The sequence below is a fragment of the Eretmochelys imbricata genome, chromosome 3 (genome assembly GCF_965152235.1).
Source record: "Eretmochelys imbricata isolate rEreImb1 chromosome 3, rEreImb1.hap1, whole genome shotgun sequence".
Classification (NCBI taxonomy): domain Eukaryota; kingdom Metazoa; phylum Chordata; order Testudines; family Cheloniidae; genus Eretmochelys; species Eretmochelys imbricata.
In genome coordinates, this window is record NC_135574.1 from 123,799,769 (window position 1) to 123,821,841 (window position 22,073).

The 22,073-nt window shown below is 40.1% G+C and overlaps 1 protein-coding gene across 10 annotated transcripts in view; it reads left to right on the forward strand.

The window, feature by feature from the left end:
- The window catches only part of QKI (QKI, KH domain containing RNA binding), a 312,609-nt gene that overhangs the window by 237,095 nt on the left and 53,441 nt on the right, over nucleotides 1-22,073 (forward strand). For 8 of the 10 annotated variants that reach the window (XR_013345671.1, XR_013345672.1, XR_013345673.1 and 5 more), the window contains one exon: nucleotides 5,067-5,210. The exons of the other annotated variants lie outside the window; for them this stretch is intronic. Coding sequence is in view for 5 of the 8 variants with exons in the window: in XM_077813314.1 (XP_077669440.1) it covers nucleotides 5,067-5,210 (144 nt within the window). In the remaining 3 variants the exon portion in view is untranslated. The remainder of the gene's footprint in view (nucleotides 1-5,066; nucleotides 5,211-22,073) is intronic. 10 annotated transcript variants of the gene reach the window in all.

The window sequence follows — 22,073 nt, forward strand, 5'->3', positions numbered from 1 at the left end:
TCTGCAACCCACTCCTAACCATTCTTTTGTCACCTTGCCTTTCCTCTTTTCCCTACTTCCTAAATTAAGTTAAAATAATAAAAAAAAAAATCTGTATTGGTAACTTTAAGTCATCTTCCAAGTCAAATACCTCAATGAACCTTAAATTTTCAAGCTGCTTAGTCTCCTCTTCCCTTTTAATGGCAGCCCTGGGAGGGGAGACAATTTCTGAGATTTACTGCTTGAAGAGAACTGGTATATTTTAAGTAAAGATTTGACTGAATCGGGAGCAGATTTGTCTCCCAAATCAGTTTTTTCCGAATTTGGGAGGGGATAAGAGAGGATAGGGGGATTGCAGCTCTAAACTACTGCTTCCTGCTGTTCCCCCCCCCCCCCCCCCCCAAAAAAAAAAAAATGCTCCGAGCTGCTAAGTCCACATATTATATAGGGCTGGAAGGGACTTCCTGGCTCAATAAATCCAGTTCCTTGCTGGCAATCCTGACATATAATCTCATTAATAAATTTATCAAGCTCCAATTTAAAACTAGTTAGGTGGTTTTCCTCCACTACTCGTACTGGGATGCTGCTCCAGAACCTCACTCCTCTGATGGTTAGAAATAATCTTCTAATGTCCAGCCTAAATGAATTCAGGACTAGTTTATACTCATTCTTGTGCCAACATTGTCCCTTTCCCTATTATTGTCTCCTAATCTTTCTTTAGTAATTATTTCACAAAGAAGGAGAATGTATTGCATAGCTCCTTTAACTTTGTTTTTAAAGGAATCATAGCAGTAAACCACTCCAAAGTGATCATTAGTAGGCTATTGGTACACTTGTCTTGTGATGGAAGGAAAAGAGCAGAAAAGGAAATCTGTGCCATTTGCCTAGTAATATACATTCTTTTGTGTCTTATTAATATATTGTTGCATGATTGTGATACTACAGGGGTATGACAGGGCAATTAGACTGTGGTTATGGACAGTGTATTCCCTATTCCACTATAGTAAATAACATGGGTTATTCACTAGTGGTGAATGTGGAGACTGAACATATCTTCAGACCCCCGGATAGAGCAGCAAAGCACCCTGGCTTCCTGAGCCGCAAGATTTACTGTGCAGCCCTGCGGTTCCGCACATCCAACTACCAGACTCTGCTAGCAAGGTATGACTTTAATAACTGTGTCAAGATAGCAAAGTTCCTGGAGGATCTGTCACAAGGACAAACAGCTCTTCCAGACCCTAGTGGAGGAAGGCCACCTGATGGCCAAGGTTAGCCTCCAAGCTGCAGTGGAGACGTTCTCCTGCCACAGGCATCGTCATGTGAAAGAGATTCCTAGCTGCAAGCCTCTGGCTGCCCCTGGGAGGTCCAGACCACCATCCCAGACCTCCCCTTCAACGAGGACAAGTTCTCTTCTAAGAGAGTCCCTCCCCTCTCTGTAAGACTTGAGAGCGAGACTCCAGTCTCTCAGGATTTACCCCGGTGCCCTGTTGAAAACCACAGAGGTTGCACTCCTGTGCACCGTACCAGCCCAATTACACTCCGTTTCAGGAGCCTCTATGATGCTGCCCTAGATCACAGCATCTGCAACCATCAGCCACAGCCACTTCTTCCTTCATAATATGGTATCAACCTAAGATCCATTTTTTATGTGAATTTGAAGAGCTGCAAGCCCCCCACATCACCACCCCCAGCCTCCTCTACCACCTGTGGGGGCCATCTTGCCCTATTCACCCACAACTGGGGCAAGATCACCATGGACTGTTGGATACTGGAGATCATACTGCACGGTAACTCTGAGTTCCTTACCTTCCCATCCTACCGGGCTCCCCCCTGGGCATCTCTCGCATCGCACCCCTCCTTCAACACGAAGCTGACGCTGTCCTGATGAAAAGTGCGATCGAACCAGTGCCTGACTCCTTTGTCAGCAATAGCTTCTTCTCCCCATACTTTCTCATCCAAAAAAAGGGAGGAGGTCTCCACCCTTTACTCGATCTCGCAATTCCTGATGAAGGTGTTGAGTAATTGAAGTGCCGTATGGTGACACTTGCATTAATTATTCTCTCCCTTCCCCAGGGAGCATTGTTCACAGCCATTGACATGAAAGATGCACACTTTCGCATTGACATCCGTCCGGCCCACCGTAGGTTGCTTCATTTCAGCGTGGGCGACAACCACTACCAGTTCAGAGTTCTTCCCTTTGGCATTGCAATGGCCCCAAGGGTCTTTACCAAAGTCGTTTCAGTCGTCGTGGCCCAACTACGACTACAGGAGTACTCTGTGTTCCCTTACTTAGATGACTGGGCTACTGGTGACATCAACCTTCACCGAAATTATGTCGACCATCCATGCTCTCTGCTTGCTCCTTGCCACTCTTGGCATCTATGAACGAGGAGAAATCTGTGCTTGTCCTGACATAGGTAATCCATTTAATCGGGGCATGCCTGGATTCCATGGGAGCGCAGGCCTTCCTCCTGTCAGACAGTTTCGGCACCCTGATGGCCCTCATGGCAGCCCTACATTGCAATCCACACACCACAGTGCACCTCTGCCTCCTCGGCCACATGGCGGCCTGCACCCATGTGGTGCCACATGCCCACTTGCACATGTACTGTCTGGAACTGTGGCTCCTTTTGTCTGCAGACCCCACATCGCCCACCTTGACACCATCCTGATTGTCCCATGTGCCATCTGGGCATCCTTAGCTTGGCGGACCAATGCTGCCAAAGTGCTACTAGGCACCCCTTTTGCCACTCCCATCCACACAGCCACCATTACCATGGATGCCAGCCTAGCCTGTTGGAGTGCCCACCTGGACAGACATGCCACCCAACGGGCTCGGACACAGCGCAAAGCATGTTTGCACGTCAATATTCTGGAGCTGCGAGCAGTCTACTTAGCCTACCATGCATTCCTGCTCCTCATCCGAGACCAACACATTCAGCTCCTCTCCGACAATACCATTGCAGTGGCATACATCAACAGACGAGAGGGTACCAGGTCCCAGTCACTGTGTGGATTGTCTGCCTCTGGAACTGATGTATCCACCACAATGTAACATTCCATGTGGTGTACCTCCTGGGGGCACTGAACTCTCTGGCACGCACACTAAGCCGGACCTGGTTCCTCAATCAGGAATAGGAACAATACAACCCCACTCTTCGCTCCATCTGCAATGTTTGGGGCACCCCTCGCTGGTACCTCTTTACCACTTGCAAAAACTGTGTGTTCCTGTTCTACTCCTCCTAGGAGTTCAGGGAGCACGATTCGCAAGGAGATGCTCTCCTTTCCAGGGTGGGGTGATCTCTGCTACACCTTTCCCCCTGTTCCTCTCCTCCAAATCCTGTGCAAGATCCACTGCAACCAGGCCACGGTCATGGCAGTTCTGGTTTTCAGATCTGCTCAGACTCTCCGCCCGCCACCCAATCCATCTCCTCACTCTGCCATACCTCACCCAGGACTGAGGCAGAGTTTGGCACCCCAACCCAGACCCGCTTCAACTTACAGCCTGATTTTTGAATGGGGCTCGCACATAGACAATACCTGCTCGACATCAGTATGGCACATACTTATGCACAGCAAGGAAGATTCCACGCAGGCTTGCTACACAGTGAAATGGAAGCGTTTCACTTACTGAGTGTAACATAGCTGTCTCCTCCTTTAGGACATCTCCATCCCCACCGTCGCAGACTACCTCTTAGAACTTAAGACTTCAGTCCTTGTCCTTAGCTCGGTGCGGGTCCACTTAGCAGCGCATAGTGCTTTCCTCCTGCTGGTGGATGGACACTTTCTTTACTCATCCCACCACCACCTGATTTCTGAAAGGGCTGATGAACAGCTTCCTCCCAGTCCTTAAACTACCCTCACCCCTGTGAAACCTCAGTCTTATGCTCTCCGCCCTCACCAGACCTCCCTTTGAGCCCCTGGCCACGTGCTTCCTTTCACATTTATCCCCTGGCATGCCATCTGCTGAGCGGTGACCTGGCGCGCTCTACATACCTTCACCACCCACTACTCCATCGACCAATGAGTGGTAGAAGACATGGCTGTCGTCCGTGCCCTCCTGCAGAAGGCGATACCTCTTGCATTATCGCACCCACCTCTAAGCTGATCACTTCTTGATACTTGCCTGCATTTGGAATATACATGGGACCATCACTCAAAAGATGAAGAGGTTACTTACCTGTAACTGGAGGTTCTTCAAGATGTGAAATACAAATAAGGACCACATGACCCACCCACCATCCCCTCTGCTGCAGACTGGGCTAACCAGCGGTAACAGGGTGACTGAAGGAACGTTGCCCTGCATGGCCTCTTATAATCTCACCTGGAAGTGAGGCAACGTATGATGCACATGCAGGTCAATGGACACTGCTGTTTAAAATTTCCAGCACATGGCATGCATGTGCATCTGCATTTGGAATACAAATAAGGACCACACATCTTGAAGGACCTTCAGTTACAAGTACTTAAGTAATCTCTTATTTAACCAACAATGTGCTACATCTGTTTAGACACTCCTCTCTGGGGCCATTTAAGGATTAAAGGTAATTTTGTCCCTATCCTGCTCTTTCTTCCACATGCTGGAGGAAGGGGTTACTTGTTCTAAAAGTTTTATTCATTGCAGTGCTTGCTCTTTTTTTAAAAAAAAAAAAAAAGCCTTATTCATTTTCCTGTTATCTTAAATGAAAGAGGAGTTATTTTAGTAGTCAACTGGAAATTTTGCAGTTTCATATTCATGCCCCCCACCCTCCCCCATTAACATTAACTTTTTAAATTGTTTGAACACGGTAAGTAAATTTGAGTACTGTCTTAGGTTAAGGTAGGTTGTTTAAAAAAAAAAAAAAATCTTATATTCAGTTTTCAGATCTGCTCAGACTCTCCCTTCGCCACCCAGTCCGTCTTCCTACTCTAGAAACTCTTGTCATCTGTTGTAAGGCGCCATAAGTTGTGATGGTCGTTTTTTGTTTGGCTTTTTTAAACCCTAAAGACCAAAAAGGTTGATAAAGATTGCATGAAAATACAATAGCCAAGGAAATTCAATAATTTCCATGTGCCTTTGATTGAATTTATTTATTTATTTATTTTAGGAGGAACAAAACAGAGGCAAGCCAAACTGGGAACACCTGAATGAAGATTTACATGTATTAATCACTGTGGAAGATGCTCAAAACAGAGCAGAAATCAAATTGAAGAGGGCTGTTGAAGAAGTAAAAAAATTACTGGTACCTGCAGTAAGTAATTACATTCAGATCTCTCCAAATTTTGAGCTGTGACTTCTAAAATACAGATTCCAAGTAATATTCCAGTAGTAAGAATAAGGCTGCAGTACAGAAAACCGCAGTTTAAAAACATAATTTTTCACAACTATTTTTCAGTGTCCCAGTTATCTCAAAATTTAATTGGGGTAGGTGGGGCGGGGAGGATGGAATTAGCCTTTGCAATAAACAGAGTTGTTGTTTTTTTCAGAGAGATTTTGATCTTTTTGTATGTGACATAATAAATGGAAATCTAATCCCATTAAGGGAATGCTAATTAAAGTGTGCTGGAAGAAAATGTGATACGCTTTCATGTGTGTCTCTTCTATGAGAAGACTGGGTTCCCTACTTTTAAGGGAAAATAATAACTTTTCACGAAGCAATCAATCCATATCTCATCTATGTCCTCCTCAAAGAAAACCTGCACACCTTCAAAAGGCAAGCCGAGGAACTTAAATTCATAACTCTCCTAGGCACTAAAAAACATGGACTCAGTGGAGACATTGATTTTTATGGCTTATTCTAATAAATTTTAAGGAACAGGAGGGAAACTGAATTTTAGAATTAACAGGCTTTGTATGTATGTATATTGTTTTTCACTTAGGTTTCACCTTTAATGTGGAAGTCCCTATATGTATAACATGTTCGCAATTGTTTTACTATTAGAACTCAGTGGTTTTTAGAAGGAACACCAAATAGATGTTTAGCCTGGAAATGCAAAACGAGTTAACTATTTATTAAAGACAGAATGTGGATTACGGTATTAGATATAAGATGCCCAAGGTAAATCATGAAGGGAATAAGAGATGAATTTGCTCCTTATTTTTAGCCAAGCGTAAATTGAGAGAGTTATGAATGAGTTATTTTTACATACAATGAGCAGTTGAAATGAGTGAGTAACTTTCTTCCATGGTGCTGGCTAACACTTTTAGTTTTAAGTCTTAGTATTTCCATTATATAACATTATTTTCAGTTGTTTGTAGCTGTGTTAAATGCTAGCTCTAAATTACTACTTAAATGAGAACTGTTTTCATAAAAATGTCTTCAGTGCTTAATTGGCTATTTTAAGTTGTAAAAATACAGTCAACTTTTACATAACTTCCTATGGTCCTCCACTTCCAAGTGATTGTACGTAAAATATTTTTCCTATTTTTAGTCAACAAGTACCTGTAAATGCTATCCCTTCTTATTCCAAAATGGTCTAATATTTTAATACTAAAAACAAATATGACATTTATCTGTATAACTAAGGCTTGAGTTGGGAGGGTCCCAGAGCTCAAAGAATGTCTACACTGCAATTAAACAGCTCTGAGACTGACTTAAGTTTACATGGGCCAACCACAGGTTTTTAATTGCAGTGTAAACATACGTATATGTTCATCTAGGCATGCCCCCTAAGCCTTTATGATGATGATTAATGTGTGATACTGCTGAGCTCCTTTCCCCAATGAATGTGGGAGCATAAGCCATCAAATTCTGCAGAAATTGACATCTTTTTTTAATTAAAATTCTAGCACTTAAGGTTGTAAAGTTAGTCTCATAAATATGAAGCAAAACTCAATTGATGTCTTACTGTTTTCCTGCATCTGCTCACTATGAGCCAGCCCTAGTGCTTCTACTTATGGTCAGAGCTTTGTCAGGTATCAGTGGAATGAAATTAACAAGATTCCAGTTAATTTCTCTGCTGCTATTTAAAGCCCTGTGGGCAGCTATCATGAAACTATCAAGAACAGTGTGACCTTCATACTGCAGCTTGGAAAAACTGAGACGGATCAGAGACTGGAGTTATTCGAGGGAAGCTCAAAAACCCAGAAAGTATATGTGTGATGTGGGAGAGAGCAGCGTGAGTGTAAAATAGCTTAGAGAGGTTTAGTGTGGTAGAGATATGTCTGCAGGGAGCAGCCATTCGACTCTGGAGGTGTTGGAGGAGATGGATACAGGGGAGTGGAACTTCACATTTATTAGTTTGCAAGCTAGACGATTCTCTTCTCCCCCCCACCCCCCCCCCGCCCCAAAATGTGGAGGCTGCCCCCACCCCCCCCAAGTCAGCATCTTGGGACAACACCGAGGTAGAAATTCTAGCAGTCTTGCTTTTTCCAACATTTGGGGGTGATCTTTTCATTGCCCTGGGACCTGTGTCAGAGTGGATTGTGATGGAGACTGTCAAGTGCCTTTCTTAAAATCTATAAAGTGATAATGGTATGCCAACAAAAAATTAACATAATCAAGGCGTTATATCAAGTTAAGGTAAACACGGACTTGAGCAAATAGTTTAATATAAGCAGTGGTTTCAAACAAGGCTACATTCTCCTTCCTCTTTGGGTTGACATTCTCATTGGCATCATCATGAGAAGAAATGTAGGTAGATGCAACAGATGCATCCTGTGGTTTAACAACACGTTAGAATATTCAGATTTTAAGGATGATGTAGCTCTTCTAAGTGACAACTTAACCAACATGCAAGCAAAGACCAAAAAATTGTCCAGAATCGCAAGACTGTTAATAATCAGTTATGAAAAAATGAGATTCTCCACCTCCCCAAGAACTCTCAATTTAAGAAGGAAATAATGTCACAAATTGTCAAGGGAGCAGCAGTATTCCCCAAATTAAACAAATCTTGGTTATCACAAATCTATAACTTAAAGACTACCTTATGATGATATTGCCACCTTAACATAGAATCATTGAAATGTAGGGCTGCAAGGGACCTTGAAAAGTCATCAAGTTCAGCCCCTGGGACAGGTGTTTGTCTAAATTCTTAAGAACTTCCAATGATGGGGTTTCCGCAACCTCCCTTGGAAGCCTATTCCAGACTTTAGCTACCTTATAAGCAAATAGTTTTTTCCTAATATCTAACCTAAATCTCACTTGCTGCAGATTAAGTCCCCCTGCTTGTTGTTTTACTTTCAATGGACATGGAGAACAATTGATCACAGTTCTCTGCATAACAGGCCTTAACATATTAGAAGACTGTTCTGTTTTCTTAAGACTAAATATGGCCAGGTTTTTTAACCTTTCCTTGTAGGTCGGGTTTTCTAAACCTTTTATCTTTTTTGTTGCTCTGAACTTTCTCCAATTTGTCCACATCTTTCCTAAAGTGTAGCACCCAGAATTGGAGGCAGCACTCCAGCTGAGGCCTCCCCAGTGCTGAGTAGAGCAGGATAATTACCTCCTGTGTCTTACGGAAAATGCTCCCATTAATAAACCCCAGAATATTATTAGTCTTTTTAGTAACTGCATCACACTCACTGTTCACTCAGATTCAATTTGTAATCCGTTATAACCCAGATCCTTGTCAGCAGTACTATCACCCAGCTATCAGCAGCTGCTTCCAGACCATAGAAGCAGGGATATAGTGGCATAGAGGCATGTCCACTGCCTGGTGGATGGTGGAAGCCTGCCTTGGGGAAACCCAGAAGCATTGCACTGAATGTAATGGAATAAAGGTGCCATTAACCAACAGTATCTAGGAGAAGGAAAACTGATTTCAAACCAGGACTGACACACCTCACTTAGCTCTCTTTAGGCAAGTCTGTCTATGAGAAGGAAAACTCTTCAGTTCTAAGCAGGCCAAGCTCCTCAGCCTTGGAAAGCAAGCAGAATGGGGTAGAACCACTGGTTCCAGCCAGCTGGGGCTATGACATGGCATTCCCATGAGCGAGATGGGGTGAATTGGTCTAACAAGCCATTACATCTGAAACTCACTTGTTATAGAAACAGTACAGTAAATCAAGCTGACTATATAGATTATGATCCAGGATCAGACCTAACAAATGGAAATGGTCATGAGTTTCGGTTAACTGCTATTGAAAGCTGAAATGTTAGAACTCAGTTCACAACAAGCTAGGCTGAGCTAGTAGCGGAGGAGTTAATCAAGTTACAGGTTTCCCTTGCTGCTGTATAGGAGACCTGTTGGCTGGGTACTGGAGTGCTGACAATTGGAAAGTACACTTCTCTTTAGTCAGGACATCAGGAAAAGGTTAGTTATTAAATAGAATGAATTTATAACAAATGCTGAGTTTCGTCAACTTGCAACAACCCCATCTCCAAAGGTATCAGTAAAAGATGATGGAGTCATCTGGGATGTGTTGGAATGTAGCATAGAGCAGCTGGAGAAATGTACACAAAAGGAGCTAACCGAAAGAATTCACCCCTCTGAACAATATCTAGAGAGGGATAATTTATGGGTCTTCACATAGAGGACATGCAAGGAATAGCTCAGAATAGACAGATCATGGAGTCTTGTTTGTATCCTAAGCAATGTCTGACAGTGTAGGAAATAAAATGTTCTGGAGATAGTAAAACAAGTATTTTGCTGTGATCTCTTTTGTAGAGCTGCTGTTTTACTACTGTTTTTGGATAGGAACTGTGGTCTGACTTTAAGGGTATGTCTACTCTGCAATTAAATATGCACACCTGTCCTGTGCCAGCTGACTCGGGCTCATGGGGCTCGGGGTCCAGGCTGTTTAATTTCAGTGTAGACGTTTGAGCCCAGGCTCCAGTTCGAGCCCAAACTTCTACACTAGTGCTGGATCATATTTTCAAGAACTTCTCACATTTATCATTTGTAAAAGTAAAGGGAGGAGGGGCTGCTAATCTCTCTTCTGACAAAATTCAGCATACATAGAGAAAATGCATGTTTTAATATTAAAAACAGACCTTACCTTACAGGATCCCACAATAAATTTCATTTTATTGAATCTTCTTTATGGCCAGGTACAGGTTTAGTCCAAAGGGCCTAAGTCATGTGGGTGCTTTTGAACAATTAATCTGTATTATTTAAAAAATTATATATTATTGCATTTTATTTTTAAAGGAAAATATTAATATGAAAAAGAAACAAGATAAAAAAGCAGAGTAGATGGACTCTGAAGGCTAAGTTAAATTTTGGTTTATGCCTTTATGATGTATGAAGACAATTGCTGTTTTTAAACAATTTTTTTTTTAATTTTACAAATATCAAATCATCTCTTTTTTGTTATGGGAGAAAATTGGCAAGCTAGTGCCTGGAACATGATGATGATTAATTACAGCCTGAGCTTAGGAACGTTAGCTTGAATTCTCTAAGGCCTAACTGAGGACATTTTGAAGCTTAGATTGAGAGCTGCTCCTCGGGTTTCTACCTCCAGCTCCTTTCTCATGTTCCAGGTCTTTGAAAAATTGCTAAATTACTAAAGGAGAAAGAAGCAAGTTGGGACCTGATAACTTCTCATTTTAAAAAATAAATAAATGTTGTGTGTTTATACACTGTACATTTTCATTTATTTCTTTCTTTAAATTATTGTAGCATGTAGGAGTCCTAGATCTAGAGCCTGTTGTGTAAGGCGTTATACAAATACAGAACAAAGACAGTCACATTCCCAAGGAGCTTAGTTTTAAGTATAACATAAGAAACAACAGATGGGGAAATACATAGAAATAATGAGACACCACATTTTGGTCAGCATGATAGGCACTGGTCTCTGCACACCAGCAGGTTAGCTGTTGTCAAGTGTTTCGTTGGTGTCTTGGCAAAGGAGAGTTTTGAAGAGGGTTTTGAAGGTGGATAATAAGGTAACTTCACAGATGTTTATGGGGATGCCTTGCATGTATGGGGGAAGTATGGGAGAATTCAAACAAGCAACTTTGTGCTAACTTAAATGGGCAATGAAGGCTGATGAGCAACAACACCTCGACACCAAATGAGGTGATAGACGGCTAGTGGAAGATAGACTGTGAGGACCTGGAAAGTGAATACAAGCGTCTTACACTGGATGCACTAGAGAAGAAAGGGAAAGCCAGTGGAGGGATTTAAAGCAACAGGCCAGGAAACTTATCTTGACAGCAACATTCTGAATGGATATTAATGGGACAAGATTGCGTTTGTCAGAGTTTAGCGAGAAGGATATTGCAATATCAAGATGCAAGATGACAATGAGCTTGGATGAGAGTAAAGGGACAGTGATAGGTAAAGCCAATGTATTGCTTTGTAGTTCAGCTTTAAAAATTAACACTTCCCTCAGTTTGAAAGTCCTTCATTAAAATCTGACGATATGACTAATTTAAAACTTAAGTGAAATGGAGAAAAACAATTGACTTGCAGAGTTTCAAGTTTGTTTTCATGAACTGCTTTCGTTTGTTACAGCAACCTGTTCACAAAATGTCTCTGTATGTCTCCTAGTGTCAGTGAAGGTGGAGACAGCAACCTATAATAGTAAATTTGTGCAAAGAGAAACTCTAATTTTGATACCAGGGAGTGGTAAGTGGAATGCTATGAAGATTTTCCTTGTGGATTTAACTCTGAATGATAGCAGAAGACAGCAGAAGATACCATAGGATGTTTAATCTGGCTGAATGCAATGTGTACAGAGTGTTATTACCGTTTTCATTCTTGGAACATTCATTATCATTGTCATGCTTGTGTCTCAGCCCTTTACTGGGATAAGGAATAATTAGGATTCTAATCCCCTCATTCTCCACCCTTCCCTGTATACAACACCTACACTAGAGATTAAAATAGCAATGTGATGCATGTTTTATGCTCTAAAGGTGTGCAGAAATTCTCTAAAATGTACATACCTTATTTCCAGTCTGAATTTATCTATCTTCAATTTCTGGACATTGGATCATGTTATACCTTTGTCTCTTAGCTAGATTGAAGAACGCTTTATCCAATATTTATTCCTTGTGTAGGTACTCACAGAGTGCAATCAGATCTTCCCATAACCTTCTCTCTGTTAAGCTAAATAGATTCAACTCCTTGAATCTATCACTATAATGCATGTTTTATAATCCTTTAATCATTCTCGTGGCTCTTCTCTGAATCCTCTCCAATTTATCAGTATCCTTTTTGAATTGTGGATACCAAAACTGGACACAATATTCTAGCAGCGGTGGCACTAGTGTTAAATACAGAGGTAGTGTAACCTCTCTATTTATACTGAAGATTCCCCTCTTTATGCATCCAAGGATCATATTAGCCCTTTTGCCACAGTATTGCACTGGGAATTCATGTTCTGCTAATGATCCACCCCATTCCCATTTTTTCAGTCAGTTTCCCAGGATAAAGTCCCCCATCCTAGAGGTATACGTTTACATTTGCCACATGATCCAGATTGCTCTGAATCAGTCACCTGTCCTTTTCATTATTTACCACTCCACATGTTTTGTCATCTGCAAACTTTCAGTGATTTTATTTTTATTCTAGGTCATTGATAAAAAGTTAAAGCATAGGCTAAAAACTGATCCCTCTGGGACTCTACTTGAAACATCCACTCAATGATTTTCCCATTTACAGTTACCTTTTGAGATCTCTGACAGGCAGTTTTTAATCCATTTAATGTATGCCATGTTAGGTTTGTATTCTAGTTTTTTAATCAAAAGTTGTATTGCTAAAGTTGAAAAATGGAAAACAGTTGAATATACAGTGATAAGAAAAAAGTGATGGTTATGCCATTCTTGTGGAGAATCTCTGGTTAAATGTGGTTTTTAAGTTGTCACAGGTCTCTTAGAATGAGTGACATGTTAATGATAGTAAGAAAGTGCAGTTGTGTGCTTGTCCAATACCACAGTTCCTAGGGGCTAGGGTAATATAAATAATACCAAAAAATACATATTTAGGCACAGTGAGGTAGCCAAGTTTTGGGTAGGTGACTGCTGACTGATAATGGTCTGTCCCATGCACAAATAAGCAATTCTCTTCTAGTACTGTGAAGCATTCTCACTATGTTCAGTTCCAGGAAAGATGGGAATAACGACAAACAGTATATTTATGTGGAGAGGAGTATATATAAAAGTGGAAGACAAAAGGAGAAAACTAAATAGGTTCAAGTATTGTTAATTTGAATAACTAGGTTAAATGAGCCTATAGGTAGGAGTTTATCATTTGAATAGTCCTTTGGAAGACATTTTTGTGTGTCTGAGTCTTTTTTAAAGTAAGAGAAGAAATTACGTTGTAAGTCACTAAAAGGAATTCAGAACATACTATTGATGCGCTTTTATACTATTTCGTTTTTGAGCTTGAATAAGCAGTGTGTGCTGACATCAAAAAAAAAAAAAATCTGTCTCCCAACTCAGCTCTTTATGAGGAGGCACCTTACATAATTGCACATGCTGGAAGGAATCCTGGGAATGAAAATCAACTTGCCATCAAAATGAGCTTCATTGATAAAAATTGATTTTTGACACTGTATTTATTGCAAACAATCTAGATTATTTACAAATTACTTAAATTAAATGCTGCTTAATTCTATAAGTCCCTCTGGTTTTTTTGAAGTGATCTCTGGTACTGGCTGTTTGCCCCTTAGCACTACAGAATTAATAATATTGCATTTCTGAAAGTGAATTCTTAAGAGATTTAAAGAGGAGTTGATAAGTTTTGGTTTGTGTGTGCATATACAGTTATACAAGATCATATATGCACATTCCCACTTTCAAGTAGATGGAGAACATTGAAAAGGCAAATGAAGATGAATTGAAAGGAGTCTATCCTCTACAGACTTCAGTGGATGCTTAATATAGGTTTGCAAGTATATCATTTATGTTTAAAGTCTTACCTGTATTAAATTTAACCATATCAAAATGTATGGACTGATTATAGAAAAAGTTCAAATTTCCAATCTGCAAACCTTCATCCCTTGTTTTTCTCATCCCGAAAAACTGTCTCCCAGTTGCCCAACCCACCAATAATCTCCAGAAGAATAATCTAATCACGTGCCCCAAACTGCGATATTTGCTCAAGGAAACAAAATTGCAGAAGACTAGTATAAAGCCAATATTGGGGCTTTGTTGAATTTCTTCCTGTCAGCTGTGAACAGTAACAAATATACTAAATATGACTCAATGATCTGTAAAAAGTAAAATTCATGTACTAAACAGATAGGTAGTGTTGAACATGATAGAAATTCACACCGAAAATAACAAAATGTTATCAAGTTTTGGATAATGTAAGCTCATATCTGAGGAGAAATAATTTTAAAAAATTAAGTAATAGGGAAAAAAAACTGGTAAATAGTAATGCTGAGCCCTTAGGGTATGTGACAAATTAGACATGAGTAGTGTGGCAGCAAAACTGGCCAGTGCAATTTTGGGCTGTGGAGCCATGACTGCGAGGTCTGTTGCACTACTGAATGATTTCCCAAAGGGAAATGGTAAAGCTTTGTTCCTTGAGAGACTTAAAACTAAACCCAACAGAGCAGAAACAACCCTGCATTAGCAGGGCAAAGATTAGAAAATCTAACAGCCCCTTTATTGGTATTTCCTAGCTATGTCTTTGGCAGACTACTATTGGTGGGATGGAAAAAAAGCCACACCTTAAGGGAAACTATTCTGATCATTCCTTTTGTTGTAGTCCTCCATTCTCCTGTCCTACATGTAACTCTTTTCCCTTCTGAGAAGAGATATTGTCTTTATACTTGTCTTTCTTTTCTCTAAGTTCTCTCTCACTCTGAAAGTTTCTTAACAGAAGTGGGTAGAATGGGGCCTTAAAGGTAGGTCTTGATTGACAGATGCCTTACCTCCTTGCTTCCTGGTAGGTAGAGCCATAGTGCTCCTTTCCTGTCCCTATTGTGGGGTGGGATAAGAGAGAGCTATCACAAAAACAATAACCGGTGAGTGTATTTTCCTTTTTCTCATAGATTGCTTATCTAAGATAATGATATGTCCAGTTTATTTGATCATTTTGTCCTCTCAGATTTCTCTGTTTATTAAAATAAATATGCCTTCACTTGTTATGCTAAAAGCTGCAAAGGGTTGAAATGAAAGCTGTTATAAGTGCTACCTTCTCTTAACAAAAATATTATGTTTTGGTAAGATTGATCTAAATACAAATAAATATTGGATAAATCCTACCCTTCCTCTTTAAGTACGCCTAAAATATTAAAAGCAAATAGAAATGGAATTTAATGCACTTTGGAAACCCACAGGATCTTATTTGAGATTTTTGAATGAGAGCCTGTGGGGGTAGATGTCCCAATCCCATTGAAATTCTTTGGGTCTTGGGCACCTGACTCCTCATAGCTTGCTTTAAAAGTCCCTGCATTATAGCTTGAGGAGAGAATATAATGGCCTGGCACTTTTTCTTGGGTAGATTTTATATGAAGAACAAATGTTTGGTTTATTCTTGTATTACAACTAAACATCTATATAAATAATAAAAAGGTGGATGTTAATTGGAAGATGTTACAGCAGTAAAGTGAATTTTGAGTCCTGGTTCTTCCTGACGGCTGTCTCTGGAAAGGTTTTCCTGGTGAAATAGATTTTGCATAGGTTAATGGCAATGGAATGGTAAAAGACTAAATAAATAGTCTAAAATGTGTAGAACTGGAACCGTATTGCTGATACTGCTAATTTTTGTTTATAAATCCAAACAAATAAGGTTTTTGCTGTACACATCACTGTGGTATCTGGGTGAGCTTTGTGGCTTAAAACTGGGTCTAATGTTCCCAAATAATAGTAGTTAATACTAATACATCATGCTTCCTTGCACTGTGCAGTCTTAAAGACAAAATAGAGAGAAAATACTAACATTTGGCAAAGTGCCCAGGTTTTTTTAGTCCCTGTTCAGTGAAAAGTTTAGGAAAGAAGTGACTGTCTATAAATTTGAGAGTTTAACTTAAATATATTTTCTAGAGATAACTAATTGCAGAGCTTATGCCTAGAATGCCCTGCTTCCTTTGTCAGTGAACTTCACCCTTAGGGTATTTAGTACTTGTGCTCAAGATGAGGATAGGTAGTATATCAGAGCTGCAGAAACCAATCTTTTAAATGACTTGCATCATGTAGGACTTTGTAGATAGTAACCAGTGCCTTAGATTTCACCTGAAGGGGACTGGCAAACCAGTGCAGAAAGCAGAGCACCAGGTCAGATCTTGTTGAAGGCCCATGTCTCTCAGAAGAGTATTAGACAATTTAATTAAATGGGAGAAGGGTAGAGAATCTCTCTCAAAACACACTCCTATGGTAAAAGAGCCAAACTAGTAGTATCCTCAATAAGGCTATGTTTTAGTCATGGGTATTTTTAGTAAAAGTCATGGACAGGTCATGGGCTGTAAACAAAAATTCACGGCCCGTGATCTATCCATGACTTTGTACTATATGTCCCTGACTAAATCTTGGGTGCTCTGGAGCAGGGGCTGGCCCAGGGACTCCGCAGGTGCTCTGGGGGTGGCAGCAGCCTGGGGGCACAGTGGGTGCTCAGGGGTGGGGGGACAGCCTGGGACCCCCGCTGCTGACCGGGGGGGAGGGGACCTACGGGGGTGTCAGGCTCCCCACCTGGCTCCGCGCAGTTCCCCAGAAGCGGCGTCATGTCCCTTGGCTCCTAGGTGGAGGCACGGCCAGGGGGACTCCATGCTTCCCCCACCCTGAGCATGGACTCCGCTGTTCCCATTGACCGGGAGCCGTGGCCAATGGGAGCTGCAGGTGGAGGCAGTGTGCAGAGCCGCCTGGCCACACCTCTGCCTCGGGCGGAGCCAAGGGAAATGTCACTGCTTCCAGGGAGCCCCCACCAAGGTGAGCGCCACCCGGAGCCCCTGCCCCTTCCCAAACCCCTGCCCCAGCCCGGAGCCCCGTCCTGCACCCAAACTCCTGCTGCTGCTGGCAACAGGTGGGGGGTGGGTGGCCCAGACTGCCCCAGCAGTGGCCCAAGCAGCTGGTCCAGGAGCTGTCAGAGCTGCTCAGGCAGCCCCTGGGCCAGCCACTGCAGAAGTCACAGAGGTCACGGAATCTGAGACTTCTGTGACAGTCTTGCAGCCTTAATCCTGAATAACTGTGTACTAAACAAATATGACAGTCTGTGGTGTTGCCGTGGTTTTGTAATAGGAAGACCAAATATGATTGATTCAGAGCAAAGATAACTTGTTATTAATCTTGCTGTGAAATTGTCACAGCCATTGTGATCTTTTATTCAAAGTTGGCAGCACTTGAAGAGTTACGTATTTTCGAGTGCAGGATTGTCCTGCTAAATAAGACAAAAATGAATTTCTTCTTCCCAAGACCATAACAATCATGCAGCAAGATTAAGTTTAGTAATCATACCAAGGGATGATGTTTAGTGCAGTGAAGGCTTGTGACGGTCAGCATAATCTCATCACCATGTGGATTGGACTGTAGAATTTGATTTGCCTTTCACTTCTAGGGATCTGTTTTTAATCTGTTGAAACTATTTATTTGGGATGTTTATTCCTAATTCAAAATCTAAATTTGTCTAAAATTCCCAAATCTATCATTACTACAAATGTAAGCGTTACTATGAATTTATCTGATCCAAAATATTTCACAAAGAAGCCGTGTCAAATAAACAGATTCAACTGTAGAACTTCTACATTAGAAAACAAATAGCTATTTAAATAGATTAATCCTACGTGTTTTATTTAATCTTTCTCTTCTTTCTGTGTATTTGACACCCATAGCCACAGTTTTACTCATCCTCCTTGGGTTCTCAAAGGGCTCCCCATGTATGAACTCTAAATTGAGTGTTTTTTTCTAACTCGGCTTGAGAAATAGTCACTGAATATTTAAATATATTCAAAGTTTAGTATATTTACACATGTGCATGCAATATTTTGGGGTGGGAGGACACTTAACTGATCTCTGGATATTGGTTCCACTCCTACAGTAGAAATATAATTGTGAAATATTAAATGAAACCTGACCCACGCAGACAAGAAAAGATGTTTTAAATAAACCCTATGCTGAATATGTGATGGCCTTCCTGGCCATTCTGAAATGCTGTAGGTGTATAGAAAATTGGGGGGGGGAGGTGCAGTTTGTTTAACTCAAGTCAACCCTTTTTTTCCTTATGTTTTTGTTCCCTTTGTTGTTTTGTTGTGAGTTTTTCCTTTTGAAAGCTGTTCCATATTTAGTTATTGAAATCTTAACTTCTGTCAGCTAGATAGGAAGCTGATATGTTACTTGAATTTGGTCACATGCCATATAATGTATAATGCTGGAAATATAGTCTTAATGTTGCCTTTAATTCTTCTGAAGGTACTGCAGTTGTCTGAAGGTAGTGTGTGGTTTTCTGGCCAAAGATTAAAACAATAATTATCTTTAATTTAGGGTTAAATTAATCCTATTAATGTAGCAGGATTGTGTCTATACTATATGGGGCCATTTCCTAGAGGAAGATTGTAAGTGGCGCAGTTTTGATAGATCCAGTACAGAAAAAAAAAAATCACATTTGTCTTCCGTAACTGAAAAGACAAAAATCAGGTATAATGGGTTATAAAAATGGGTTTTATGTTATTGCCAACCTCAAGAGATCAAAGATCATTAATCTGGCCCCCAAAGATAATGAGATTTGGCCCCAAAAATCATTAAATAAACTAAAAACTTTTGATTTTTTTTTAATCTCTTGACTTTCTATACACACACGCACCCACCCACCCACTCTGTGTGTGTGGTGATTTCAGATTGAAAAGTCAACTTTAAATGTATGCCTCTTCCTGGCTGCTCAGATGGAGACTCCATTTGCCTTTTTCTCTCCTCTGAGATAGGGGCACTGCCATCCATTTCCTATTACTTTCTTGACTCTCCCCTCTTGAGTTTAGATCCTTTGGTAAATAGTATGAGAATTACTGACCAAATTAATGTATCAGGAGTACACACTTCTGTATAGAACTTACTACTTTTCAGGATTGATGAGTTCCAAATATACATGTTAAAGAACTGTAAGCTTATATCAGTTATTCGTATAAGCAATAATGTCATAGTGAAAACAATATGGGCTTGGTTTAGCTTTTTGCAATAAGCTGCACTTCCCTGATTCTCTTCCCTCTCATTGACCACTTCTCTACCCAAGACGAGGCTGCATTCTCACTGCTCCTCCCCTGCCTCCTGCTGCTCCAGACCTCTCTCCACTCCATGCTCCTCCCTTTACTCCCCCACCCCCACCTTATTCTCCTAAATCTGCCTCTTGTATGCCCTCACTCTGCCCATTCATAGTCTCTTTGCTGCTCTTCACAGTCCCTGGATTCTGTCTAGTTTCCTGAACTATAGGGTAACAGCCACTTTGCTTGTGTGCGTGGCTTCAGTCTAACTGAAAAGCCTTTGAAAGTGGCAACCAGCTTTATCAAGGGTAGCCTCAGTTCCACTTGCAGAAAAACTGTTGGGAAATGGCAGCCATTTTTCTGGCTTCAGCCCCATTGACAGTAATAGGAGTTGGTTGCCATTTTATGTAAGGGAAAATTTGAGAGTGGGCAGCCTTTCATCACGTTTTCATGAGAAGTTTAAAAAAAAATCCATACCCTAGAATCACTTGTGTGGATTTGGGCATTGGGGTTTGTATTAAACACACACATTTAATGACTTACTCAGTCAGGGTTAGGCTGAAACTTGTCTTCCTGAATTCAAACTAATTTACTACGAAACCCTTTTACATCTAATGTAGATACAGGTGCCATTGTCCTTGGTTTCTTGCATAGCTATAATTTAAATCCTGTGGGTTTGCATTAAATTTTAGACCTGTTATATTTCATGATTCATTTGGATAAAATATTTTATTTAGAAATACCATTGTTCTTCTTTTTGTTTTTACACCCAGTTTTTAGCACAAGAGACAACTACATGAAAACAACATCTTTGTACGAGCTCCTGTATCTTAGCTGAAATCAATTATCTGTAAGAGTACTTTGTATAGAACTAATTTTGATATCAGACTATTAGTGCTTTGGGTGGAGAGTGAACAGCAAAGCTTGTTTAAAGAAAATAATTCCAAATAATTAATAGTTTGTATGTGAACTTTATTATGAATACATTTACTCTCAGAATTGCTTTTCAAATGTTTTATTTTTTCTTCATCACATGTGGCAGTCCCTGAGTTCCAGGGTTCTTGATCAGCACAAATCCTTAAAACAACCAGTCCTAGTGCTGCCAACTGTTGTGATTTTTATCATGAAACTCACAATATTTTGATTTGCTTAAAGCCCCAGCTCCTGAGAAAAGTGATATTATGAAAATATCAACTGTCATTTAAAAAAAAAAATTCTAGCTCCCATTAAAAAGTTTTTAGCCCTCATTTTTGCAGAGAAAAACTTGAAAATATAAGTGCACCCTAAAGTCTTAAAAACTAAAAGGTAAATAAAAACTCTAAATGTACTGGTTTAAAAATAAGATCTTAAAAAAAAAAAAATCTGATTTTTTTGGTGCTTGACTCCTGATTTCTTGGCACATACGATCTTAAGTTTTGTATTCACCAACACTATTATGCTTTCCCGTCAGCTGATGGAGACCTCTTAAAAACCCCTTTATCCTCACCTCAATCTGCATCCCTAAATTCAAAACGGAATTTTTGCCTTGACTACACTGGAATTTTATTTTGTTTTATTGCATCTATGTAGCTACGTTGATTTAGCTGCACGGATGCAAACCATTAGTGTTCCCAGAGAGAAGTGGGAAAGGGAGGAAAGGACAGGCCTGAGTATATTTGTTCTCATGGGCACTCTGATGAAGGTTATGTAAGAATGTAGCTGGATAAAGAAGGTACTTGAATTAGGCTGGTATAGCACCATTTTTATGCAGCCATCCTGTGTTTAGCAATCTAAACTTTTATTTTTTTGTAAAATAAATCAGTAGCTGTTATGGTTGTCATGAGAACTTGTGAGCAGTGCGTAAACTGATGACATAACATTTGTCTGAGTTTGCAGCAAACTGAAAAATATTCTGAGATGTGAATTTCCTTACCTAAGTGAGGTGTTAACTCAGGTGTCTGATGATTTAAATGTCAGTGTTAACTAATTCACTTGTGTTTAAAAGTGTATATGAAAGAGGGATGGTCGTATGATATCTGCAGAACTTAAAATTAGTGAAAACTCATTTTGACTCCACAAGTAATGCTCATGTCCATAGCGACAGGTTTCAAAGTAGCAGCCGTGTTAGTCTGTATTCGCAAAAAGAAAAGGAGTACTTGTGGCACCTTAGAGACTAACAAATTTATTTGAGCATAAGCTTTCGTGAGCTACAGCTCACTTCGTCAGATGCATTCAGTGGAAAATAGTGTAGATAAGAATATGTACATTGTGTAAATAAATCACACTGTACCTGACTATGCAACTTCAGTTACTCTAGTACAGAAGCTGATCATCTGCAAGGCCACAAACTCGACCACAAATTGGCTGAAGACCAAATACACTAAAATGCCCACACACAATTAATCTGATAACTTTATCAACCATAACCCCATTTTATTAGTTGCACAAAGAAAAGTCTTCTAAAATTGTTTTTAAAACTTCAAGTATTAGAACACCAAGAAATTATAAATTTAAGATTAAAACAATATATCCATCTGTTATTTCTTCTTTTGTATTTAGGGATTGTAAGCTATTTGGGGCAAGGACTGTCCTTTTTGTTTTGTGTTTGTACAGTGGCTAGAACAGTGGGGGTCCTGGTCCATGATTAGAGCTTTTAGGCACTACAGGAATATAAACAATGGTGCAAGGCAATAGACAGGCACCTAGTTTACAATGAAAGGATTATAGTAACCTTAACTGGAAAAGCTTGGCTATCCCTAATAGTCAGTATGAGAAGTAGTAATAGAATCTTATATGCATAGCAGAGCAAAGAGCAACATTTTGAAACATAAGGTTTCTAATGATCTATCCTGTTATGCCAATAAAGCAAATTTGGAAATGTCTGCAGCAATCATTTATATTTAAAAGATATATTTGGTAGATTTAATTCAAAAATGTAAATTGTTTCTCAGATACCTAATTACTAAAAATGTTCCATTTTGTAGCATTTAAATCATAACAGATTTGGTATTTGAACTTTTCCTTGAGGTATGTACAGTCAAGAATGCATCCTTAGAGCTGGAGAACCAGAAAGTGAAACTGACTAGACTATTTTCATTGTCTATGATCAGTGAGG